At 37.8% G+C, this 27,210-nt stretch overlaps 1 protein-coding gene across 10 annotated transcripts; it reads left to right on the top strand.

Moving 5' to 3' along the window:
- Positions 1-1,615: 1,615 nt before the first annotated feature.
- On the top strand, positions 1,616-26,445 carry LOC129876307 (uncharacterized). Of its 10 annotated transcripts, XM_055951712.1 has the most exons (13): positions 1,655-1,705; positions 4,747-4,855; positions 6,077-6,175; positions 6,781-6,978; positions 7,072-7,196; positions 7,296-7,417; positions 7,498-7,580; positions 8,163-8,279; positions 21,246-21,371; positions 25,273-25,455; positions 25,592-25,686; positions 25,774-25,871; positions 26,161-26,445. In XM_055951712.1, exons 3-13 carry the CDS (start codon positions 6,080-6,082, stop codon positions 26,256-26,258), a joined length of 1,341 nt encoding a protein of 446 aa, XP_055807687.1. In that variant the 5' UTR covers positions 1,655-1,705; positions 4,747-4,855; positions 6,077-6,079; the 3' UTR covers positions 26,259-26,445. The 10 variants fall into 10 exon arrangements, with proteins under 10 accessions (XP_055807686.1, XP_055807690.1, XP_055807687.1 ...); XM_055951711.1 differs by lacking the exon at positions 4,747-4,855 and having other exon boundaries at positions 1,616-1,705; XM_055951714.1 differs by lacking the exons at positions 1,655-1,705; positions 4,747-4,855 and adding an exon at positions 3,511-3,577.
- The last annotated feature ends 765 nt before the right edge of the window (positions 26,446-27,210 follow it).

The raw sequence follows: 27,210 nt of genomic DNA, 5'->3' as shown, positions 1-27,210 counted from the left end.
TTGGTTTCGTATACGTACTTTTTTGCTTTAAAGAAAGGTTGAAAAACAATACACTCATTTAAGCCAGACTAAACCAGAACCCTCTAGCGACATAAAACAAGAAAAACCCTCAAGCTCGACGCCAATGGCGAGGGTTCCAAGCAAGCACTCTCGCGATCAATTTCAGGTATTTCTCTACCTATATATCTATCTCTTTAATTTCTTAAAATATTTGAACCGTATCATGTCAGTAATTTTAACGATTCCTTTGCTTGATATTCTATGTCAGGATTTCAATTGAGATCTGACTGTAATTGACAAATAAGAACACTAATTTTGGGACAATTTTCTAATTATGTTCAAATAGGGAAATTGGATATCGAATAAAAGGAAATGAAAAAATGAATTAATCTATGATAACTAGGATAAGTGGGTGTCCATGATGAGTCTCGAATATGTAGAATGAAAGAAGAAGAAGATCTGAGTTTAGAAGAAACAAGAAGAAGGGAAGAGAGAGCATGAAGAAGAAGGGAAAGAATTACCAGAATATCGTTGATTGATTCCTTCCTTTTAGGTCGTTATATGAGTTCAATCTTGTTGAGAAATCGATGTCTTACAATTCCGACTACTATTTTAAAGTACCGAAATTGGAGGAATTATGGACAACTATTGTTAAGAAGCAATTTGAAATATTAAATAAGAATAAGGACTAGACTCGATTACTCCTCCGCAATTCGATTTCGATTCTCACTACTTGTAATTTCTTTATTTATCTATTTACTTCTACTGAGTAGGATCATTACATACCTTCCTCCATTAATTCATCCTTGACCTCAAGGATGTGTATCAAAACCTGGAAACTTGGCCAAGCCGTAATCTTCCCAAGTAGCATCTTCTGGAGGCAAATTGGACCATTGAATTGAAACTTTCGCCTCAGCTGGATTGTTCCACTTGATCATCTGTCTTTGTAAGATAGCTACAGGTTGGAAAATGAATTGACCATCCTCTCCAGTGCTAGGCAAGGTAGATTGTGGTGTTCGTTTTAGAGACCATTGGGTATCGATTTAGGCATCCTACACATACTATATGGTCTCTATAACAAGTTATTTTATCTTACAATTCTAATGGCTATTTATTAGGATGAGTGAGGAGTGCTATAATTTGCATTTCTATCATCTTGGTGAAATAAGTTGTTGATATTTACGCTAGCTCTTGCTGCTCTTATTCCTATTGAGATTGAGGAAGGTCGCTTGGGGCAATCCGGCTTATTTGAAAATTCTAACACTTGAACAATGTCAAAAGTAATTGTTCAGTTTTCTTTATAACAATAATTGTTAATTCTAAGGGATTGTTTGGTATGGAGATACTAATCTCAAGATAATATGCTGGATTATTTATAATAATAAAAATTAATTCAAGTTAATAAGATGTTAGTCATGTATTTACAATTTATCACCTTGGATCTTGTTGTCAAAATGTTAGTTGCTAATATGAAGATTCAAATAGCTCAATTTGAAGTTCTAAAATATTTTTTATTTTAAAAAGTAAACTTTCCTTTCTTTATCTATCTATATATATATATATACTATATAAGTGCGAATTTCTTCGGCCAACCAAAGGGCAATCCTGTAATTTCCTTTCTCAAAAATCTTCATTTTGTAGCCAAATTTGAAAGTCGAAGGGTTTCATTTCAGAAAAGTTTGCTCCTTCCATGAACGAGGAAAAGGTGCACCTTCTTTCTCTGCTCCCTTCGTCGCAAACGTTTCTTAGTGGGGGTGCATTTTTTTAGCTTGCTTTGTTGAGTTTATGTGTTCTTCACTGTTAGCTTCACTTTAAAGTTAAATTTTTATTTTTTTGATATTATGAATCCAATAAAAATCATTTGCTCTAGATAAGAAGAAACACTGATTTTTCATTGCATTACTAGGTTTGCTGCTTCATATAGGTAATATGAATTGTTGCTGTTGCTTTCAAGAATCTGCATTTTTTGTTTGGTGCCTTAAATCTGTAAAGATTTGTTCGCTCTGGGCAACAACAAGCTTCGAATTTTTCTTGGTTTTCTCGATTTACTTCACTGTGCTTGCAATTTGATGACTCAACTCTTCTGTTTATTTTCACCTGCTCTTTAGATATTCCCACTAAAAAGTGGCTTGAAAATTCCATTGCTAGCCATAATTTGTATCGTTAGATTTGCTGGAATAGAACTCTGCTTGTTCGGTTTGCTTACAACAACTTTACTTCACTGTGTTTGCAATGTGGTGACTCAGTTCTTCTGTTTATTTTCCCTTGCTCTTTAAATTTTCCCATTAAAAAGTCGCTTGAAATTTCCCCTGCTAGCGATAATTTGTAACGTTAAATTTGCTGGAATAGGACTCTGCTTGCTCGGTTTGCTTGCAACAATGCTATTTGGTGGAAAAAAGGATCTTTAGGAGAAAAACTCTGTTGGAAAACCTTCCGTCCCAAACAGTTCAACATTTATTTCTTCAGTTAATACATGAATTATTCTAAAAAAAAATTAATAATCAAGCAAAGTGCAAGAAAAATATGACTGCTATCACTATCGGGGGATTAAAAAGAACGCTTCCTAGCTCAAATTCTATTTGAAAACTCAGGTAAAAAAAGCAGGATCATTCATTAGTATCTCAAATAAGATGAATAAATGATATCAGTTATAGTGTTAAATAAAACCTCAGCCAAACTATGTCTGACTTCCAGAGGACCAGTGTAGAAGCTTTCTTTTGAGTCACCTGCACTCCAATGATGAAACGGTTAACTCGAGTCTAATATGGCTTAAGGTGAGGATTGAGAATCATATCATGATCCCTTGCGCTAATTGTTAAACCACATTGGTTTGGTAGGAACACTCACACCTCATTTCTTTTGCCTCTTTTTTCCTTCCAAGATGTAATAAACAGCCAAATCATGACCTTCCCCTCTTTATCTCCAAAAATCACCTGCTTTTGTTCACCTTTCAATTTCATTTCCTTATATCCTTCTCTTTCATAGCTATTGTTGAATCTTTGTTTCCTGCAATTTGTTAAAGTAAATTTCATTGATAATCAACTATTGAGTTGGGATTATCCGTTTTTCTGTTATATAATCGCTCTCTCCTTCTCTCCTTGTCATATCTCCATTTGTTAATCACTATTACATAATGTGACAATGTCATTGTCTATTCGTTACATAGTTCCCTTAATCTATTGGAATAATAACTGCACTTTTTTTTATTGTTATCGTGGAAGACAATGATAAGCTAAGTAGGTCCTTAATCTCTAAACTATCATAGTGTTACTAACAGTGGATCTTGAATTATGTTAGGTGGCACATAATACTTAGTTAGTACATAGACTTTAGGATAAGATCCACTAGAGTATACAGTTGCCAATACAATTAAATTGAGAATATGGCGGCATCTCAAGCATAAGCTAGAGAATTATCAGCCAACTTGATTCCAAACATAAGCTCTTATGTAACATAACATAAATAGATAGTGTTACAATATCTCTTCACATCCTTGGTTTAACTTCAAGCAGGTTGATATCACAAGATTGGAAGATAGTTGGCACACAATATGATAATCCAAAATTTGTAGAGAAAGGTTCGTCTAGCTTGTTAGCAACCGGAAACATTGATACAACTGCTGAATTTTGAAAGTGCCGAACGAGCGGAAGTTACTTATTTTGATTTTTGTCATTTCATGATCCAAATAGTTCCATGCTCTGATTTATGTTTCTAATAATACTGGACCATGATAAAATGTTGTCTAGGTTTAGCCAAGATTAGAGGTCTGGTCTTTCGTCTATTTGCCCTTATCATATGAAGTTTCAAGCAATGACATGATACCATATTATGAAAATCACATGTACTCGGAGGGAGTTTGACTGATAATTCACATATTTGATTTGGGGTGAGGGTAGTCGTAGAGGGAGAGTCTGATGGTTGTGCTGTATGATCTTTAGATCCTTACTACAATCTGTCCTACTTCTCTAACGGGACCTGTATTCTACTAGATGTTAGTGACATACCAGTATATGTCATTTTCAACTCAATATTCTGTGAATGATTTTAAGATACTTCCAAATGTGAATAGGATCATTGCAGATTGCCTGATTTAAATTTCTTCAAAAAGGTTATATCCATTAATTGGTGTCTTTTGAACTGATTTTTGGAGGCATTCAACTCTGCTAATTTGATTCTTATAGTCATTCGTTCTCTAACAATCATTTTGAGCTGATACAACATTATGGATATTGAATACTGTTAGCTCTATTTTGAAGATATTTTGTGTAGTGGCTATTGAACATTTCTTTACTAAGTGTTGTTGTTGACATACTATTTGTTATTGTTGTGGACCACATACCAAATCAAGTAAAATGTGCAGTTTCCATTGGAAGTAATTTTAGTGAAACCTTAATGCTGCTCTGCTTTGTCCAGTACTTGATGACAACTTCTTTTGAATACTACTTTAGTTAAACATTACATATACAACAAAATTGTTCTCATTGTGACTAGAAAGAAGGATGATCTTTCTTTGCTTCGATGTTCCAACTTATGAAAGTCGAATGCTTTACTCATCCTTCACTTTTTATCTTAATCAACACTTCACAATTTTATTCAAGTCAATTAGGACATGATGTGTTCAAAATGTGCCTCTTGATGATTATGCCTTTTGTATTTTTCTATTTGGATTACTCTTGAATTAATGGTGTTTTAACCATACCTTTTATGTGATCTGACTAACTGTGAGAAGATTTGTTGTTTCAAAAGAGCTTCCTCCTACCTTTGTGGAGTTGAAAGAGGAGTCATCATTGGGGAGAAGATTATACAACTCTTGAAGAAAAAGAAGACATCATCAACATCTACGTATGCTAGTCATGTATAAAAACATTTCTCTAATTTTACCCGCAAAACAATAAAAAAATTAGTAATTAGATATGCAAGGAATTCAAAGAAAAGAAAAAGTGATATAGCTATTTTATGTATGTTGGGCCCGTACAAAGCACGAGCATTACTTATTCTAGTTTCTTTAATAAAAGTCTTCGATTTTTTTCTTTTTCTACAAACTTCAATATTCTTAAAGCATCATAAGATTATAAATTTTATTTTATTATTAAAATACAACATTATTTATCTTGTGTTTGGTTAGGAATATTAGTTAGTTTCGATTTTATTTCACCATAAAATATCTTCATCCATGCGATAACTTTATCTATCCCATCCTCACCAAACAAACCCAAAGTTTATCCTCTATACTCATCCAAGTAATCTTTCACCAAAGTACTTCAATTCTGATAAAAGGGTGACACAGTGTAATGACCCTCCACGTCATTTTCGTCCTTCTCCGATCTTTTAGTGTTTAGAACTTTCCTTTAGTGACTCCAAGCCATTTATGATTTGCTAGCATTGACAGTTTGGTTGCATGGTTGTTCGATTTTATGCCCTCTTTTCCCTGTTTAGAGCTCTTGGAGTTTGAACGGTTGACTTCGGTCAAAAATTCAGGAAAATGATCTCAAAATGAAATTCTAACAGCTTCATCAGCTTCGAAATGGCCAAATTAGGCTAATAGCATGATCGGCACAAGTATTGAGGCAATCAGTGCGAGTTTGAGCCATTAGGCATTTTAGCCTTTAAGCTTTTGCCTAAGGTTGACTTTAGTCAACATTCTTGGTAAACGCGCTCGGATTGAAATTCCATCAGTGTCGTTAGCTTCGTAATGTTGAGTTTGGTCTAGAACGACCTTTCGTGCGGCTCTCAAGGCCTCGGTCTCATTTCGAGCCTCCTTATAGATTTGGCCAAAAATGGTGCATGGTTATGGGACCCACTTTTTATTGAGACGACCTCGTATGGAAATTTCAACGGAGCCATTGAGTCTGGAACATCGAATTTGGTGCGGTAGAATTACCAAAATATCGCTGATTGATTCCTTCCTTTTAGGTCGTTATATAACTACCTCAGCTGACTAGAGTCGGTTACTCCTCCGCAATTCGGCTTCGATTCTCACTACTCGTAATTCCTTTATTTATCTATTTACTTCTACTGAGCAGGATCATTACATTCTATGGTTTGCCGGTTTCATTGGCAATTTTTGGCTGACCAGGACATGCAGGGGCTCTTGAATAACTTGCAAGATTGGGAACTATCATTGAAGGGTAAAGATAAAAAGATGAAATCGCAGGCTCGTCCCAAAGAGATGTTGGTAATCACTTATTTCAAAACATACATCTTGATATGTACTGTGGTAACATGTAATCTTAATTAGAATTGTGCATTGGTGACACCTGGGGAGCTATGTCAATTAACTGTGGTATGTTTGCTTATATTTTGTATAGCCTTAGTGAAAATCCTGGCTCCACCACTGAATTTGGCAATTCACTGATCTTTGATGTGTCGTTTTGCTTTCCCCTATATTCTGAGACAACTTTCATATGTTTGTGTGGCACTTCTAAGGGATTTTGAGTGATACCTGTAATGTGATTATGATTCTGATATCTGCTGTTCTTAGTTTAACTTTGTTTAAGAGTTTTTTTAAAGATTTTCTGTCAATAACTGAATAATTGCGGACATTGCGTTAATTTTAGTGTCTGCAGCCGTTTATACATTTCTCAGCCATGTGGCTAAGAACAGAATAAGTTTCTGCATTATTGTCAAGCTGCTACCTTTATTTTCTTGATTGTTGAAGAGGTTACATCACTCATACTTCAGCCATGTGGACTGGTGCTGTGGATTGTTTGTATATGATTTTGTCTGTGTTGACTTGTTAGTACTAAAACGTTTCCCATTTCTCCAAATAACCTTGCACAGAGAGAAGACTGGAGTCGTACTAATGAACTTCTTACTAGTCCTCAAGTTAGTGGGACACAACGAGTTGGCAAATCTACCTCGATCGGAAGTGATGCTGGTCCATATAATTATTCTAAAAATTACAATCCAATTAGCCATCTATCAAGTGAACTGATATCAGAAGAGGGCAACGTCAACGCCAATTCAGAGAAAGAGCTGGTACGATTAGATCCTTCAAATTAATTGTCCTTTTTTGAAAATGCAAAGCTTGGTCGTTATAGCTGGTGATCTGCATTTTATGCTGTTTCCTAGGGTAATGAGTTCTTTAAGCAGAAAAAGTTCAATGAAGCCATTGATTGCTATTCTAGAAGCATTGCACTTTCACCAACTGCAGTAGGTTATGCCAATAGAGCGATGGCTTTTCTTAAAATCAAAAGGCAAGTTTAATGCACTTCATTGTTCTTTTAGGTAAATTATAGTGAGGCTTGAAAATTGGGAGCTATCTTACCTCCTTGTATTTCTCTGCATATATTTAGGTTTCAAGAGGCAGAGAATGACTGCACAGAAGCCTTGAATCTGGATGATCGCTACATTAAAGCTTATTCTCGCCGTTCAACTTCTCGGAAAGAACTTGGGAAATTGAAAGAATCAATTAAAGGTATAGTTTAATCTAAAATGTAGGCATATGGGGAACTGTTATATTCAGGTCTCCTGTCTAATGCAACTGTAGTAGCACAGATGCTGAATTTGCGTTGAGGTTGGAACCACAGAACCCAGAGATCAAGAAGCAGTATGGAGAAGTTAAGGCTCTGTATGAGAAGGTGATCACTCTACTAGTTTAGATGCATTCTCTTTTTGTTTTCCTTAAAAAGAATTTGCATAATAATAATCTGCAATGTTGTCTTTCTTGGAGATACTTTGGCATGCCTTCTAGGTCTCTATGAGATGGTACTAGTCTTTTGAAGTGTCTTGCACAATACTTCCCTTGATGAAATGAGGAAAAGCACTGCTGATACAATTGAAATAACAGCTATACTGTCCTTCCGCTAGCAATTCACCTATTGAAATAGTGTAATTCCAGTTTTACCTGCCAAAATGTCTGCTCCATGCAGGCTATCATGGATAATAACCTGATTAATGGGAAATGGAGCTGTTTGTGCATATATGTTGTGGGAGGAAGGAACTTATGCAATTAACTGATGAAAGTTTTGTTTGCATGCACTGAAGATCTATGTTTAGTGTTCCTTGATTGCACCATAATACTTTATTGTATCTTCTGGAGCTTCATCTCTTGAAACATCTCTCGGTCCCTTTTAGAGGCTGTTTAAAATCTTTGACATTGTTTATGTTTTTCGATGTAATGATCACATATTATTTAGTTATCAATTTAATCAACCTTGTAGGAGATTCTTAAAAGAGTATCGGGAGCAACAGGAGTGTTTGCTCAAGGGGCTCAAAAATCTGGAAAGACAATTAAATCTGGCCCTGTAATCCAATCTGTATCAAGTAGTTCTCAAAAGGTGGCTGAAGTTCAGACAATTCTTTCCAAGTTTGTCATTCTAAACTATCGGAAAGTATTATAGCATTTAAGTATCTTAATGCAAAAGCATGAAGCAATTCACTGTCATCTTGTCACAATTCGTTATAAATGATTGATTCTACCAGTTATTTTATATAATATTCAAGTACTCCTTTTAATAGGTGAAATTGATATTCTAAAAATTAGCATCTAAAAGTTAAACTGGTGTGAGGAGATGCGAAAGATTTAGAGGATTGTAATGAAATTTTATATGATGACCAAGAGTGTGGTCTAGTGGTCAATGAAGTGGGTTCAGAATCATGAGATCTCAGGTTGAAATCCTACCAGAGACAAAAGCACTAGTCATTTCTTCCCATTTATCCTAGCTTTGGTTGATAGAGTTACCTGGTTTTTGTTGCTGGTAGGGGGTGACAGGTATCCTGTGGAATTATTTGAGGTGCGCACTCTATTTGAGAGAGCTCTCTCAGGACTACATGTCAATGTGCTAAAAAGTATTATATACCCTGTCAACCATGTGTCTAACATAGATGAACATGAACTTGCAAGTATTATGGTTTGTTGCATTGGGAATTTTCCTCCCACTTACTAGGCCTACCTTTGGGTGTGGAGTACAAGAATTATGAGGTGTGGAATGGTATCATTGAGAAATTTGAAAAGAAACTAGTGTCCTCGCAATTGCAATATCTATCTGTGTGGAAGTCCGACTCTCATTCACAGTGTGCTTGACCTGCTCCCTATCCCCAACAAGGTTCTAAAGCAGCTAGACAAAAACAAGAGGGACTTTCCCTGAGAAAGGAACAACAACACTCACAAATTTCATTTAATTAAATGGGATAGTCACAAGTTACCAGTTTCAAAACAAAATATAATGGGATAGTCACACTGCCTAAATACAAGGGAGGTTTGGGAGTCTGAGATTTAGCCTCACAAAAACAAGAACCTCCAAATAAAATGGCTTTGGAGGTATGACACAAGTGAACTAAGCCTATGGAAGGAGGTGGTTAAGGCCAAGCATGGTGAAAGAGTTACTGGAGCACAAAAAGTTCTAATGCTCCTTAAGGAGTTGCCTTGGAAATTCACTACCATGCTAGGGATAGATTTCTCCCCCATGCATCTGTTACAAACATGGCAATGGAGCTCACATTAGATTCTGGAAGGACAAATGACTCAATGGCACTACCCTCATGGAGATGTTTCCTTTCTATGTTTCAGATTGCTGTGAACAAGAACTCTACAATAGCACAAAGCAGAAATGGGAACAACTGGAATATCCTATTCAGAAAGGCGGTTCAAGATTGGGAGATGAACCACCTGATGGAATTACTAGCCGATGTGGAACGATATAATCTTGATAAGACCATGGCAGACATTATGTATTGGGGAAGGCAGGGCACATTCGCAGTGAAAAAGTGTTGCAGGAAGATTGGCACACAACCAAGTAGTTGACACTTGGCCCTGGAAATTGATTTGGAAGACAAAGCTACCTCCTAAGATTATTTGCTTTAACTGGGTTGCTCTACATGAAGCTTGCTTGACACAAGACATCCTCAATAGAAAAGGTTTCCAGTGAACAGAAGCTATATGTTTGGAAAAGATGGAAACTGTGAATTATTTGTTTCTGCACTGCAAGATGGCCACTGATTGTTGGAGCAGGTTCTACTGCATCTTTGGATTGAAATGGGTCATGCCACAGACCATTAAAGAGGCACATATGAACTGGAGCTCATGGAGAGTTGACGAAACCATCAAAAGGATCTGGCTGCTATGCTGCTATCTTCAGGAGTATTTTGAATTAGAGGAATAGGAGACGTTTTGACGGAAATTCACTTCCAAACCACTCCCTCAAATCTAGATGCTTACTCTTTACTTTTTTTTTTTTGCAGGACTAAGTTGGCTAATATATCCAGTACTAAACAATTTTTGGAGTTTATTAGTTCCCTTGTCTTAGACTGATACTGTAGAGGGATTTTGTTTTCTGAGCTCTTTAGTCAATTTTTTTCCTTGTAGCTATGCATCTTCTTGATGCCCTTTGGTGAATGAAATACCTTACTTTATCAATGGAAGGGCTAACAGACCTCTCAAGCTAAAGACATAGCCGCATCTGCTAAATTATAAGTTTATAACTATATGAATTGTCTACTAAAAGTGCAAAATCAACATATCTGAAGTATTGTACTAAGGCTCATGAGACCCAATACTTTTATGAATATCATTTTGCTCTCCATGTTCCTTTTAATGAATTAATATATGACGCTAAAATATAAATATTAAGTTAAATCAAATAGAAACAGCTGAGTTGTAATAATGTGGTTCATGTGCTGATTTGAAGATCCCCAGAGATTTCAGGCTTATAGTGTATTTTTGCTCTATCTGAATAAGTCAGACCGCAAGCATGTAAAAGTGACAAGCAGTTGTCTCTGTTGTTGCCTCAATTATTGCAGTGTTGTTGCAAGTGGGGTTACTGGACCTAAATTCAAGGCAGAAATTAGTGAGTTGGGCTGCAAAATTTGAGGAGCACACACCAACATTCCCTGATTTGTTTTGCAGATAGTTTGGACTCTAATTTTATTTTTTGAAAGTTTGTTAGCTATCTTTAAGCTCGGTTCCTTTATTTTAGTTAGTAGTAGACTAGTGTAGTAGTTTTTTTAGCAACAATCAGTTACTGACTTCATGTATTTAAGAATGTTTTCTTGATCAATAAAGGATGACTTTCCAAGTCAAATTTTCTTGCCCCTGTATCCATAATCTTTACATTGTATCAAAGCATTTTAGTTCTTAAGGGACTTGTGAGAATTTGTGAGTTATATTGGCTGAGTGAAACCCAAACATTAGTTACACCATTCCATAAAACCACCTTGTAGAATTATAGAAGGTGAGGGTATTTTTTCATCAATTGTCCACCAATTTTTGATGGAGAAAACTATCAGGTTTGAGCTGTTAGAATGGAAGCCTACATAGATGCATATAATCTCTGGGAGGTAGTAGAGGAGGATTATGAAGTTCCTCCTTTGCTAGGCAATCCTACAATGGATTAGACGAGAACTCACAAAGAGAAGAAGACCAGGAAGTCGAAGTCGAAGGCGTATCTCTATGCTGTAGCGTACTATTTTTTTCCCCCAAAATCATGACTTTAGTTCGGCTAAGGCAATATTGGACTCTTTGAAAAAAAGAATATTATGGTGATGAAAGAATTCGAGGCATAAAGGTCTTAAACTTGGTGAGGAAATTTGAAATGCAAAAAATGAAGGAATATGAGACAATTAAAGAGTACTCAGATAAACTTATCAGTCTGGCCAATAAGGTAAAGTTACTTGGTGTCGAACATTCTGATACAAGGATTGTGCAGAAAATCCTTGTTACTTTACCTTGAAAGTTTGAGGCAACAATTGCTTCACGGGAAAATACAAAAGATCAGTCAAACATTACTTTGATGGAACTTTCAAACTCCTTGCAAGCACATGAACAAAGAAGAATGATGAGGAACAAGGCAGCTGTTGAAGGAGCTTTGCAAGCAAGGGAAAAATTCAATTTTGGAGGCGAAGGGGAGAAGCAGAAGTTCAAAAAGAGCTGCGCTATGTCAACAGAAGCTGCTACAACTCATAGCAATTCTAGCAATGATAACAAAGGTGTAATATATCCACCATGTAAGCATTGTGGGAAGAGAAATCATCCACACTTCAAGTGTTGGAAAAAACCTAGTATGAGATTCAGAAAGTGTCTTAAACATTGCCATGCTGAGATTATTTGCAAAGAGAAAGGACCACAACAATTAAATGAAACACAAATTGCAGACCAACAATAAGAAGAGCAATTGTTTGTGGCTACTTGTTTTGCAAGTAAAAATTCAACTGAAAGTTGGTTAATTGACAACAGTTGTACAAATCATATGACTCATGATGAGGAGATTTTCAGAGAGTTAATCAGATCTTCAATCTCTAAAGTCAGAATTGATAATGGTGATTATCTTCCTGCCAAAGGGAAAGGCACAATAGCTATTGAAAGCTACTCAGGTACCAAGTTAATTTCAGTTGTACTCCTTGTTCTTGAACTTGATCAAAATTTGTGGAGTATAGGGCAAGGTTTGGAGAATATTTTCAAGTGTAATTTTGAGGACAAGAAGTGCGTGATATTTGACCCAAAAAGTCAAGAAATTTGTCAAGTTAAAATGAGAGGATTATTTTTTCCTTTGATCCAAAGGAGGAAAAGTTGGCTGCCTATCCAAGCCAAGAGATGAAAGCAGGTGTATGGCACAAGAGACTTAGACATTTGCATCACAGGTCGAAAGATATGGTTCAAGGACTACCATCTATGTAGGACGAACACTCAAGTTGCAACACATGTCAATAGGGAAATCAAAAGAGGATGCCTTTTCCAAATGCAACCTGAGAGCTTTAGTGAAGCTTCAATTAGTCCATACTGATTTGTGTGGACCGCATAGGACTACTTATCTTAACTGATGTAAATATTTTGTAATATTCATTGATGATGTGACAAGAATGTGTTGGATTTATTTTCTTAGGTTCAAATTTGAAGTACCTGAAGTGTTCTGGAAATTCAAAGCTTTTGTAGAAATGAAAGTTGTTGCAAGATGCAAATTCTTAGATCAGATAATGGTACTGAGTACACATGTGATCGATTTGAAAAGTTTTGTAAAAATGTTGGAATTGAATATTAATTTGCTGCCCCATATACTTTGCAACAAAATGGTGTCAATGAAAGGAAGATTAGGACGATAATGGAGATGTTGAGGTGCTTGTTATATGAGAAGTGCCTACCAAAGAATTTATAGGCAGAAGCAACTAACAATGCTGTTTTTTTGCTGAACAAGTTGCCTACAAAAGTACTGGAAGGAAAGACACTTTTTAAGTAGTGGCAGAGGCAAGATTTTTATCATGTGGGTTCAAAATATGAAGAAATAAGTACGTGAAAATTACAGGATGAAAAGCATAATGAGGCGCTCGCTAAATTGTAACCCGCCTTGACATTCCCTTTTAACATTTCTTCCCATTTTTTCTCTGTACCATGAAGCCTTTCTTTAAAAAATATTGTGCCTTTTTTAACTCCTTTGTAGTATTCTACTATAATTTAAACTTTCTAATTTTTTCTTTCAAATTAATACCCCCTCAAAAGATCACAAAATTCTTAAAAAGGTGTGAGGCTTGAATTATTAATACTATCATACATATTTAGTGCTCAATAGCGATAAAAATAAAAATAAAAGTATTGAACAACATCAATATTAATATAAAGGATGATAAATATATAGCTGAAAAGAACTAGCTATATAACTTGATAAAATAAACTATAAAAGTTGACCAAATACAAGAATTTTGTATATGTTAAACTAGTTAAATATGAAAATATTTTTAACAAGTGTGACATATACCGTATAAAGAGAGGTATGCATATTGTGATATTTTTTTATTTTGACTCTGAAATGTGTTAAAATAAAATCAATAAGAAATTATAGAAATTTAGCGAGGGCTATAAACTAGTACCGAGAGCATCGAAAGAGAGAGAATTGGAATAATTTTCATTCCAACTATTCGAAAAATTTGTACATAATATTCTAGACCCAATATTTATACCGGAACAAAATAAAAAGAGACACAATGGGTGTTTATATTGGCTTATCTTTAGTGGCTTTTGGTTTTGAAGCTTTTTTTTAGTTTTGGAAATGTTTGGGTAACTCAGTAAGTGCTTAAAGCACTTTTTAGGCTAAAAGAGTACCTAAAAAAGCCAAAAGCCAAAAGTAGGGTGTCCCCAACTTATAGCTTTTAACTTTTGCCTTATAAGTCACCTATAAAAAGCCAATCCAAACACCCCCTAACTATTAAGTACTCTCTCTGTCCCAATTGATATGTCACTTTTCAGCCAGAGATTCAAACAAGTTTTGCTTTGACGGCAATTTTCATATATCTTTTAAAGATCTTGAATTGTCAATTATTGTGACTTATAGAACTTTTTACACAGTTTTCAAATATGTAAATTTTATTTCAAAACTTAAAGATTGCATGTCGGAATTAACAACCAAAATTAAATTGTTTTGACTCTCGAAATTTAAACGTTGCCACATAAATTGAAATAGAGAAAGTAAATAATAAATACATACAAAATAATTAATCATGCAAATGGATTAATTAAAACATAAAATACACTAACTAAATTTTGTATATTGTACGCTCAATTGCTCATTAAAAAGGGAATGAAAAAGGACAAATCCTTTGCTCATTAAAAATGAAAAAAGAGTGAGAAAGGACAAACAAAACCCATTGCTCATTAAAAATGAAAAAGGAGAAAGGAAAAACTTAAAAGAACAACAGAATGTAATGTTAGCTGGAATTGACCTGCAACCAGCCAGAAGTTGAGCCCCTGACCATTGAGCTATGCTTTTCAATTGTGCTCAAGGGGTTCATTTAAAGGTCTTACACATAATATTCAAATTTGACCTTATATATATAATGTAATTTTTCGGTCTAGGGGGTTCGAATGAACCCCCTACCTCCCACTTAGATCCGCCCGCCCTTGCTTTTGAGGCATGGCACGGGTATAATCTGTCCTTAAAAAAATTAAAAATCTTCGGTTGTTTGTGTTAATCTCATATTCCATAGGTTAAAGAGGGATAAGTTAGACAAGAAAGTTGAATCTGGAGTCTTTATTGGTTACAGTACAATCTCGAAAGCTTACAAAATTTTTCAGCCTCATACCGAAAAAATTATGGTTAGCAAAGATGAATTTTTTATGGAGAGTAGGACTAGGAGGAAGTTAGCCAGAAGCAGATTATAAACAATTTACCAAATTATGATGAGAACAGAACATTGACGATCACCCTGTGAGAGGAACAAGGTTACTCTTTGATATATACCAGAGATGCAATGTGACCATTTTAGAGCCTTCTGAATTTGAAGAAGTCGTTTTGGATCCTCAAGTGGCAACCTAAGTTGCACAGACTCTTCATTTTCGATGCCGCACCTGTGTCGGATTCTCAAAAAATACATTACTTTTGGAGAATTCGGCACCCCTAGACTTTTTTGAAGAGTCCGAGCAACATAGGTGGCAACTTGCAGTGGAGGAGGAGCTTGCAATGATTGAGAAGAACAAGACCTGGCAACTCGTGGAAAAGCCTCAAGATAGGAAGATAGTTGGTGTGAAGTGGGTTTACCGCACAAAATTGAATGTTGATGGTATATACAAGCTCACGGCAAGACTTCTTGTAAAAGGTTATTCACAATTTTTGGAGTTGATTATTTAGAAATATTTGCTTCAGTTGCTCGACTTGATACTATTAAACTATTATTAGCTGTTGCTTCTCAAAAAGGCTGGAAAATCTTTCAATTAGATGTCAAGTCAGCCTTTCTAAATGGTTTACTACATGAACAAATTAATGTACATCAACCTCAAGATTTTCCTGTAAAGGGACTAGAAGATAAAGTCTATCTATTGAAGAAATCCCTTTATGGTTTAAAACAGGTTCCAAGGGCTTGGTACAAGCATTTACAAGGCTTAGGTTTTAAGAAAAGCCTAAGTGAATCAACTTTGTTTATTAGAAAAAGAAATTATGATATTGTGGTTCTAGCTCTTTATGTTGATGATCTTCTTGTAAGAAGGAACAACCTTGAATTGATAGAGGAATTCAAGGAAGAAATGAAGAAAGCATTCGAGATGACAGACTTGGGAGTAATGTCTTACTTTCTTGGAATGCAGTTTCATCAAACTCAAAATGAAGTGTTCGTGTGCCAAAAGAAGTATGCAAGGGAGATAATGAAGAAGTTCAAAATGAAAGACTGCATACTATGAACACCTCCAATGAATCAGAAAGAGAAGCTGATTAAGGATGATGGCAGTAACAAGGTTGATGAGGTCTTTCTCAAAAAAAAAAAAAGAAAAAAAAGGTTGAGGAGGCAATAGAAGTGTGATGGGATGTCTCATGTAGCTCATTGCCACAAGACCTGACATTCTGCAAGCAGTAAGTGTCTTGTCTGGATTTCTGAATTGTGCAAGTGAAATGCACATGAAAGCTGTCAAAAGAGTGATAAGGTATGTCAAAGGATCTTTGGACTATGGTGTTAAGTTCTGTAAAAGTTAGATTTCAAATTGCAAGGTTATTCTGATAGTGATTGGGGAGGGTCAGTTGATGACATGAAAAGCACTTCAGCTTATTGTTTTAGCATTGGTTCAGGATGTTTCTCATGGTGCTCAAAGAAGCAAAATATCGTGACACAGTCAACTGCAGAAGCGGAATTTATAGCTGCAGTAGCAGCTGTAAATCAAGCTTTTTGGTGAGGAATATCTTGCTTTAGAACAATAATAAAGCACAGAAGTTTTTTTGGATAATAAGGCAGATATAGCCATTTCTCATAATCCTGTTTTTCATGGGAAAACCAAGCATTTAATATCCGATTATACTTTATTAGGGAAGTGCAGGAAGCAGGAGAGGTGAAACTGGTGTATTGCAGATCAGAAGATCAAATTGCTCCTCTGTTTACAAAGCCATTTCATGTTTAGAATTTGTGTTTCTCAGAAGTAAACTAGGTGTCTGCAATTCTTGAAGCAAGAGGAGTGTTGTTGTTGCCTCAATTATTTCAGTCTCTCTCTCTCTCCCTCTCCTCAATTTTTATGCGTCTGCTGCCAAAACCAACAACACCACGAGGAGCGGAACACTCAGGCGAGCAATCACCAGGTAGCTCCTCTGAGATCTGCTCAGCCACGCGCCGTCACGCGCCGCCAGCAGCCCCAGATCTGCGACGCCACGCGCTACACGCTCCGGCACGTGTGGCAGTTTCCGGCCATTTTTCGGCTCCGTTTTTTCTCCCAGGGTGGTCGCCTCTGCATTCCGAGGCTGACCATATATTTGTATCCTGTTTTACGGCGAGTGAACAGTGCTCCGGCGGGTGAACAGTACTTTCCGGCAGTGAACAGTACTTTCCGACAGTGAACAGTGTTTCGACAGTGATCAGGTTTTACTAACTTGGAGTTGGTACCTCCAATAGTCTATTTCCGATATTTTAGCCTATAAATATTTATTGCAGTGCCAAATTAAGTACCTGTCTCACTGTTCTTAAACAATTGCTAACTTGTGCTATACTATTGATCGTCCGTTTATCTGAGAATAACCTTTCAGTAGCGTATTTCTGCTTTTCTGGCTTTAGTGTGCGATGGTAGAATAGGGTCATGTCCTCGGTTGGGATCAAGGGCCAGGGTTGGGAGGGCTAAGGGGGCGGAGGGAGCTTCTAGATTAAGAGTAGGGTCTTGGAATATTGGGACCTTATCGGGAAAGTCCATAGAGTTAGTTAAGATTCTTAAGAAGAGGAAGATTAATATAGCTTGCGTCCAAGAGACTAAATGGGTAGGACCTAAAGCTAAGGAGGTGGATGGGTTCAAACTTTGGTTCTCGGGCAAGTCGAGGTTTAAGAATGGAGTAGGGATATTAGTAGATAGCGAGCTTAGAGATCAGGTGGTAGAGGTTAAGAGGACAAATGATAGGATGATGACGATTAAGTTAGTCGTTGAAGGGATCACCCTGAACATTATTAGTGCCTATGCGCCGTAAGTGGGGTTGGACGAGGAGACAAAAAGGCGCTTTTGGGAGGACTTGGACGAAGTGGTGGTCAGTATACCGCCTACTGAGAAGCTATTCATAGGAGGAGATTTCAATGGGCACATTGGGTCTGTTTCGACGGGCTATGACGAGGTGCATGGAGGATTTGGTTTCGGGTGCAGGAATAGTGGAGGAGCCTCACTCTTGGATTTCGCAAAGGCTTTTGATTTAAGGGTGGCCAACTCGAGTTTCCCAAAGAAGGAGGAACAATTGGTAACCTTTCGTAGCTCGAGGGCGGCGACGCAAATAGACTTCTGGCTCCTTAGAAAAGAGGATAAAAGCCTCTGTAAGGACTGCAAGGTCATACCAAGTGAGTACCTTACGACCCAACATAAACTATTGGTCATGGACTTGGAGATAAGAAGGAAGAAGAAGAAGAGGGTCGTGGATGACCGACCGAGGATTAGGTGGGGTCGTTTGACTCCGTCTAGTGCCCTAGAGATGGGGGAGAAGCTGATGGCTATGGGGGCGTGGGATAGTAGGGGGGAGGCGAGCAGTATGTGGGATAGGACGGCCAGCTGCATTAGGGAAACAGCTAGAGAGGTGCTGGGGGTCTCACGAGGCCGCCATGGCGGGCACCGAGGGGATTGGTGGTGGAATGGAGAAGTCCAGGAAAAGGTAGAAGCAAAGAAGCAGGCATATGCAAAGTTGGTATATAGCAAGGATGATGAAGAGAAGCGAACGAACAGGAAAAAGTATAAGTTAGCGAATAAGGAGGCGAAGATGGCAGTTTCGACGGCCAAAACGGCAGCCTTTGAACGCCTTTATGCAGAACTAGAGGAAAGACTTTCTACACCTAAAATATTCTCTTAAACGGAAAAAGGCGGGGATAAGAAGCTATTTAAGCTTGCCAAGGCGAGAGAGAGGAAGTCACGCGACTTGGATCAAGTGAAGTACATCAAGGACGAGAATGGTCAAGTACTGGTACAGGAATCCCGCATTAGATAGAGATGGCAGTCATACTTTCACGAACTCTTGAACGAAGGAGGGGACAGAGACTTTGTGTTGGGAGACTTGGAGCACTTGGATAGGCGTCGCGACTTTGGGTATTGTAGGAGAATAAAGGTTGAGGAGGTTAAGGGAGCTGTTCGTAGGATAAGCAGGGGAAAAGCGATCGGACCTGATGAGATCCCTGGGGAATTTTGGAAGAATGCAGGTAGGGTAGGATTGGAGTGGCTGACTGCGCTGTTTAATGTCATTTTCAGGACATCGAAGATGCCGGAAGAATGGAGGTGGAGTACAATCATTCCCGTGTACAAGAACAAGGGAGACATTCAAAGCTGCAACAACTATAGAGGTATCAAGCTGCTAAGTCACACTATGAAAGTGTGGGAAAGGGTGATAGAAATGAGAGTGAGGAGTAGTGTGTCTATTTCAGAGAACCAGTTTGGATTTATGCCGGGGCGCTCGACTACAGAAGCCATTCATATCTTAAGGAGATTGGTAGAGCAGTATAGGGAGCGGAAAAGGGACTTACACATGATATTTATTGACCTAGAAAAGGCCTATGACAAAGTTCCAAGGGAGGTCCTATGGAGATGCTTGGAGGCGAAATGTTTGCCTGTGGCATACATTAGAGCGATTAAAGACATGTATGATGGAGCTAAGACCAGGGTAAGGACGGTAGGGGGGGACTCGGAGCACTTTCCTGTTACGATGGGGTTGCACCAGGGATCGACTCTTAGCCCGTTTCTATTCGCCCTGGTGATGGATCAATTGACTAGACAAATACAAGGTGAGGTGCCTTGGTGTATGTTGTTCGCGGATGACATAGTCCTGATTGACGAGACTCGCAACGGAGTTAACGACAAGCTGGAGGGCTGGAGACAGACGTTGGAGTCTAAAGGATTTAAATTGAGTAGGACCAAGACAGAATACTTGGAGTGCAGTTTCAGTGGACTGCCGCGTGAGGCTGACGGGGAAGTGAGGCTTGGTACCCAGGCCATTCAAAAGAAAAGAAGCTTCAAATACCTTGGGTCTATTATACAGGAAGATGGGGATATCGACGACGATGTTTCACACCGCATCAGTGCAGGGTGGATGAAATGGAGGCTCGCCTCCGGAGTGCTGTGTGACAAGAAAGTGCCACCAAAACTCAAAGGCAAGTTCTACAAAGTGGTGATTAGACCGTCCCTATTGTACGGGGTGGAGTGTTGGCCAATCAAGAAACTTCATGTCCAGAAGATGAGAGTCGCGGAAATGCGAATGCTGCGGTGGATGTGTGGGCACACTAGGATGGATAGAATTAGGAATGAAGATATCCGAGACAAGGTGGGAGTGGCATCGGTGGAGGACAAGATGCGGGAAGCGAGACTGAGATGGTTTGGGCATGTGAAGAGGAGAGACACAGATGCTCCAGTGCGGAGGTGCGAGAGTCTGGCTATGGACGGTTTCAGGAGGGGCAAAGGGAGGCCGAAGAAATATTGGGAAGAGGTCATTAGACATGATATGGCACAGTTGCAGCTCTCCGAGGACATGACCTTAGATAGGAGGCTATGGAGGACTCGGACTAAGATAGTGGGCTAGGTGGCCGATTGGTTCTCCATAGTTGTCGTAGTCGCGCTCATCTGTCTTAACATATGATTTTGCATGGGATTACTGCTTATATTAGTTGGCCCAGTCTACTTTGGGTATCCTATTTTATCTATAGTAGTTAATGCTCTTTTATCCCCGATCTTTCCTACCCTGACTTTATCGCTTTATCGCTCTCATTATTCATATCTTTATATTGTCTGTTATATGCCTGGCTTCACTGACCTATGTCTTGTTTTTCCTTGTTTCTCCTCCCTTGTTTCTTCTCTCTTAAGCCGAGGGTCTTTCGGAAACAGCCGCCCTACCTTTTAAGGTGGGGGTTAGGTCTGCGTACACTCTACCCTCCCCAGACCCCACATGGTGGGATCACACTGGGTTCGTTGTTGTTGTTGCAAGTGGGATTACTGGACCTAAATTCTAGGCAGAAATTACTGAGAGTTGGGATGCACAATTTGAGGAGAACACACCAGCGTTGCCTGATTTGTTTTGCAGATAGTTTGGTGAAACTGGACTCTATTTTTATTTTTTGAAACTTTGTTAGCTGTCTTTAGCAAAAGCCAGTTACTGACTTCATGTATTTAAGCAAGCTTTCTTGATCATTAAAACGTCGACTTTCCAAATCAAATTTACTTGCCTCTGTTTCCATAATCTGTACTATCTCTATAATGTGATTTCAGCATGGAATTTGAACTTGAAATGATGCTAACAGTAGATCATTTATTGGGTAACTAATATATTTTATGAGGTGGTGAAAATTTAGTCCAATACTGGTATTCACCAATCCACAATGCCTTGAACATTCAAATTCCGTGGCAGGAAAACAATAGAGATGTTCCTGGGACTGCTATTGAGGTTGAAGATACTCATATGCAGATTAACAACAAAGATTCAGATGCTTCTCCGATCGGTCCTACTCTGAATCCTGCTTTTTGGACTGCAAAGGTTTTACTCCAGGATTAGTTATTTCTACTATTCCTTCTGTGCTTTATTTTGGGTGGTTGACTTTATTAAGCATATATCATGTTATTTGTGAAAAAACTGTCTCTTGTCTCATACCCTTTTTACAGTGTTATTCATAATCCATGTTTGATGATGACAAAGACTTAACCGATATCAATTCTCTTTTTGGATGAACAAGTCAAGTCATTATCAATTACGATCACCAACATAGGGTTAATTTGTTGTCAGATGCTTGATCAATTTGTTTAACTACATATAAAGCTATCTTCACTTGCTAGCTTATGCACTTGTTTGTTCTAGAAACATCTTTCACATGATGAACACATTCAGATCAAGCCATATATACAGTAGACAAAGACTAAACCAATGTCATTTCTGTTTTTGGATGAAAAGTCAAGTCATTATCAATTACGATCAGCAACATAGGGTTAATTTGTAGTCAGATTCCTGTTCAGTTTGTTTTACCACACGTAAAGCTATCTTCCTTTGCTCGCTTATGCACTTGTTTGCTCTAGAAAAATCCTCATGATGAACACGTGTAGAACAAGCCATGCATACAATAAACTTCAACTACGTTATGCACAATTGTAACACTCGTCATAGGGACCTTGTTGAAAGCATTTGGTCGGGTTAAGATCATAATAAGGATTATCTTGCATGTGTATCTACATTATTGCACTGAGACGCTATTTATAGACACCATATTATAGATCTTTTCCAAGTAAGATTCTATATACTATTTCCGTTCCTATTCCTATTCTAACACTCCCCCTCAACTTGGTGCATACAAGTCATGTGTACCGAGTTTGTTATAGAATTAATTAATACAAGGACCAGTGAGGAGTTTGGTGAAGATATCTGCTAGTTGGTCACTCGACTGCACAAATTTTGTAACAATATCTCTTGAAGTATCTTTTCCTTGAAAAAATGACAGTCAATTTCAATGTGCTTAGTCCTTTCATGAAAATATTGGATTTGACGCGATACGAAGGGCTGCTTGATTATTACACTCAAGTTCCATTTGACCGATTTCTCCAAATTTTAGTTCTCTTAGCAACTATTTGATCCAAACTAGCTCACAAGTTGCTACAACCATTTCTCGATATTTTGCTTCTGCACTAGATTGAGAAACACCACACTGTTTCTTATTGTTCCAAGACACCAAATTACCTTCTACTAAAACACAATATTCGGATGTAGAATGTGTATCATAGATTGATCCTGCCCAATCAACATTTGTATGTGCAATGATATGCTCATGAGTCATGGTCTTGATCTTCGAAGAGTAGTCCTTTACTTAGAGCTGACTTTATATATCGCAGAATACGGACAATTGCATCCCAATGATTATCACATGGGGAAGTCATAAACTGACTTACATCGCTCACAACAAGATTAAAAGGACAATCGGAGACATAAAAAACAAAGTTTGGAGTGACAAAAGATAGGGATTTGACTTGTTTAACTCCTTTTGGTTTTGTTTGGAGTCCATTGGCTAAAGTAATAGTAGGAAGAGATTGTAGTAAACAATGTCGGACAAAAGTGATTGTTATAAAAAAATATGCTCAGAAGCGCCTCAGTCCATGATTCATGATCCAAGAAGCCTAGACTGTGAAGCACAAGCAAAGGAATTACTAGCAACAAAGCATTAGAATGAGCAATCGAGGCTACTTGTGGAGACGTCTGCTTACTTGCTCGATGTTGAAGAAACTCATCATATTCCATCAGAGCAATATGAGCATTATTGGATGGTCGATTAGGTTGTGCAATAAAGGCTACTTGTTGAGATGTCTGCTTACTTGCTCGATACCGAAGGGACTCATTATATTTCTTTTGAGCAGTAAGAGCATTATTGGGTGGTTGACCATGCAAAATATAACATATGTCACGAGTGTGTCCAATCCTATCTCAATAACTACACTTAGGTCGAGATATACCAAAACCAATCTCCTCTGTGATTCTCTAAAGACTAAGATGTTCGATTTTCTATGGTTTGAGATGCGCGAACAAATAAGTCGTCAGTGAGTGATGAAAACATTGTCACTGGAAGGCGCGGCAAGGCAAAGTAAACGAGAGAATAATTCATCAAATGTAAGAATTGTAGGACTGGCTAAAATCTGATCACGTGCACTAATTTAATGTCAGTAGGAAGTCTAGTAAGTGTAAGAACTAGAAACATCCGTCTTGTGCTCTTGTTTTTTCACATTTGTAGTGACTGGCATCAATATTTCAAATTCCTCTGTGACTGCCTGTAATGTCCCAAGTAGACATATCATGTTCTTGTTTGTTTAGGTTAGTCATCTGAGATATCACATCATAAAACGAGATGTCATTAGTTTATAAAGCAATCCTTTTCCCAAACTTCATAACATATCTGGAACATGCAAAACAAGGGCATCAACTTGGAATCAGTAGATCGCCATAGAAGACTACATAATTAAGCGTCAACCTTTTTCCATTGTGCGTTGACTTTTGCATCTTCCTCACTAGCTTTTGCCTTTTCATCTACCATACTAGCATTGTTCGTTAAGTGGTCTTGGACACCTTGAGCCTTGCACCACAACTCAACCAAGGAAACCCAAGGCCACAAGCTAAATAGTTTGAGCTTCCCATTAACGGTTTTGAAGTGATCATAGGGTCTGAACTTCCAATTTCTGTAATTTTGAGAGCCAAAAAAATCAACCACGAAAGATATATTGTGAAATCAGAATGTTGTAGCCTAAAATCTAAAATATAAACCGTTGTTGGAATCTGAAAACACCTTGTTTCGATCGCCAGAAAATCAAATTTGATAGACGAAAAGTGGTCAAAATCAATAAAAAATTTATATGGGTAGGGCCAAAATGATGGGGCGACCCTATTGGGTGGAAACACCACAAACAGTGTTGAAGTTGCCGGAACAGTGATTTCCTCGTCGGAAAGTGCTCAAAATGTGTTGTTCATTGCATGGGTAATCTCGGAATCAAGAGACAGGTAGATCTTAATCAAGAACATTGCTGGAAGATTTGTTGAAACAGGCTCATGCCCCAACGCATAGTCAGATCTCATTGGAGGTGACAAGCTTCTGGGAGGTACATGCTACGTCGGTTGCCGGAGTGGTTGACGGGGGTTTAGTCAGCGGAAGGTGGGGGATCCTGTGTGATGTTGGTTTTCGCATAACACCGATGGAAGAAGAAGATGACAAAAATTAGTCGCCAGAAAATTGAGGCACAGTGACTGTGACTTTGTTTTCTTTCCCCAATTTTTTTCACCAAAGCTCTAATACCATGGAAGATTTGTTGAAACAGGCTCATGCCCCAACGCATAGTCAGATCTCATTGGAGGTGACGAGCTTCTGGGAGGTACATGCTACGTCGGTTGCCAGAGTGGTTGACGGGGGTTTAGTCGGCGGAAGGTGGGGGATCCTGTGTGGTGTTGGTTTTCGCACAACACCGATGGAAGAAGAAGATGACAAAAATTAGTCGCCAGAAAATTGAGGCATAGTGACTGTGACTTTGTTTTCTTTCCCCAATTTTTTTCCCCAAAGCTCTAATACCATGTAAGAAACAAAGGAGAAAAATATTATTGAATTGTGTAGGTACATTCTTGCATTGAGAGCCTATTTATAGACACTATATTACAATCCTTTTCAAAGTAGGGTGGTTCTATATACTATTCTGAAAGCTCCTCTGAGTATTTTATGTTAATGCATATCCATTACTGAAGTTTCACATTGGGTGAAACCTTGAACGTTTGTATCTCCAAGTGTCTGAATTTGTTTGTGACTATTATAGTGAACAGCTGTATGTGTGTTCATTTACAGGCAATATCATACTAGTATTTTGTCATTTCTGTCATGCTAATATAATTCTGTACACACACTTGATGTCCTTAACTTTTGCAGCATAATCACAAAATTAGCAAGCAAGAACTCGAGGAATCTGTCCAAGATCTTGCTGCTCGAGCTGCTGGTCTTGCCAAGTCTGAAGCTGCAAAAAATATTGCAGCACCAAATTCAGCCTATCAGTTTGAGGTTTCTTGGCGGGGACTTTCTGGTGATCGTAATCTGCAAACTCATTTATTGAAGGTCTTTATAACTTTTTCTCGTCATCATCTTTTTTTTTCTTTTTATTTATTGGTCAAATATAGTTAAAATAGTCAAGAGACTACTTTTTTCATTTCTGCACCTCTTTCAGTTATCTAGACCTGCTTTCTCTGTTCAGGTCACTTCACCTGCAACGTTACCCCGAATATTTAAAAATGCACTATCTGCTCCGATGCTCATGGACATTGTAAGATGTGTTGCAACATTTTTCATGTAAGTATGGGGTACATTTAGGTGGGATCTTCAAATAGAGTTTGTAGATAGTTAATCTTGACATGATTTTTTCCTGCTATTCACCAGTGGAGATATGAATTTGGCCATTAGATACCTGGAAGATCTGACAAAGGTCCCAAGGTTCGACATTATCATCATGTGCCTTTCATCCACAGATAAATCTGGTATATTTGATTTGTATTTTTATTTTGTGTAATTACATGTTTTTACTGTGTACTAATGTAAGCAATACAGCTTTGCATAATAATGATCCTCACCATTCCACTACTTAGGCAGAGATTTTAGAGCAGCAGCATGACACACATGCTATGAGAAACATCATTTTCATGCATAATTGTCCTAATCTTCAAGATTACCTCTTTAAATCTTCTTGGCTTAGATGAGGGTACCATATGCATTAAATTTAAGTTGCATATCACAGTTCAGTTTTACTGATTTGAGCATGTGAAGCAGAACTTCTCAAGATGTGGGAAGAGGTCTTCTGTAAGGGAGCCGAGGAGCAATCTGCTACACTTGGTGCACTTCGCTTCAAGTATGGCCTAAAAGAATGATGTTGCTTTTTCTGGTGCAGCTAGCGCGAGAAAGCTGACATTCTTGTATTTGTAATTGTACAAAGCGAACATGTATGTGGATATAGTTTGATATTGAAATGGGAATTTTCTTGTTGAAATTCTGTACTGGTATCTTTAAGATGTTTGAAGATTTCTGACAGGAAAAATTTGATATTTCCATGAGTGCCATGTTGCCGTTTTCCTTGGATATTGGCATCATTTTTCTGGAGCAGATGGTTACTGTTTGTCTTCCATTAAGATGGTATGGAAGAAGCTTCCATAAAGGAGATTATAAGCAGGAAATTATGCGTGGTGGTAGAGTAATGCATTTGCGCTTACCTCGAAGTATTTCACTTTTTGTCCCATCTACAGTCACGGATTCAAAAGAGAAAAAAGAAAGTAGAGATTACATCGACTTGTCCCGGTGTTGACCGTAGAGGTTTGCTTAGACTTCCTTTAAAATTCTCTAGCAAGTTGATTCATGGTGTAAGTTGTGACTTGTGGTTGGTCACAGCTTCAAGCAGGACTCAAGCATCCCTGATATTCTAGTCAAGATTTAAGGGGTCGTTTGGTGTGAGGAATAAAAATAAATAGTCCTCGGATAAAAAAATAGTCCAGAGACCAAATTTTGGTGTCTTGTTTGATTGCTAAGTTTGTGATAACTTATTTCACCATTTATACCATAGTGATGTGATAAGTTATTTCATATACATGGTGGGATAACTTATTACACGATAACTAATTCTGGGATAACTTGTTTCCAACCAAATGACCCCTAAGAGTTGAAGCATGCTAATGGATAGGATAGCTATGGACACGTGAAATAATATACTGGAACGATGTTATATATTAAGGTTTGGATTGATTCACATTGAAGATATGTCAAAGGAACTCAAAAATACGAGTTAAAAGTCAAAAGACCAAGTAAAAATATTGTAGGCAGTGGAAGCTA

Source organism: Solanum dulcamara, chromosome 12 (genome assembly GCF_947179165.1).
Source record: "Solanum dulcamara chromosome 12, daSolDulc1.2, whole genome shotgun sequence".
In the NCBI taxonomy this organism is placed as follows: Eukaryota; Viridiplantae; Streptophyta; class Magnoliopsida; order Solanales; family Solanaceae; genus Solanum; species Solanum dulcamara.
The sequence above is the reverse complement of the archived record's forward strand: the minus strand, read 5'-3'. Positions and strand labels throughout refer to the sequence as shown.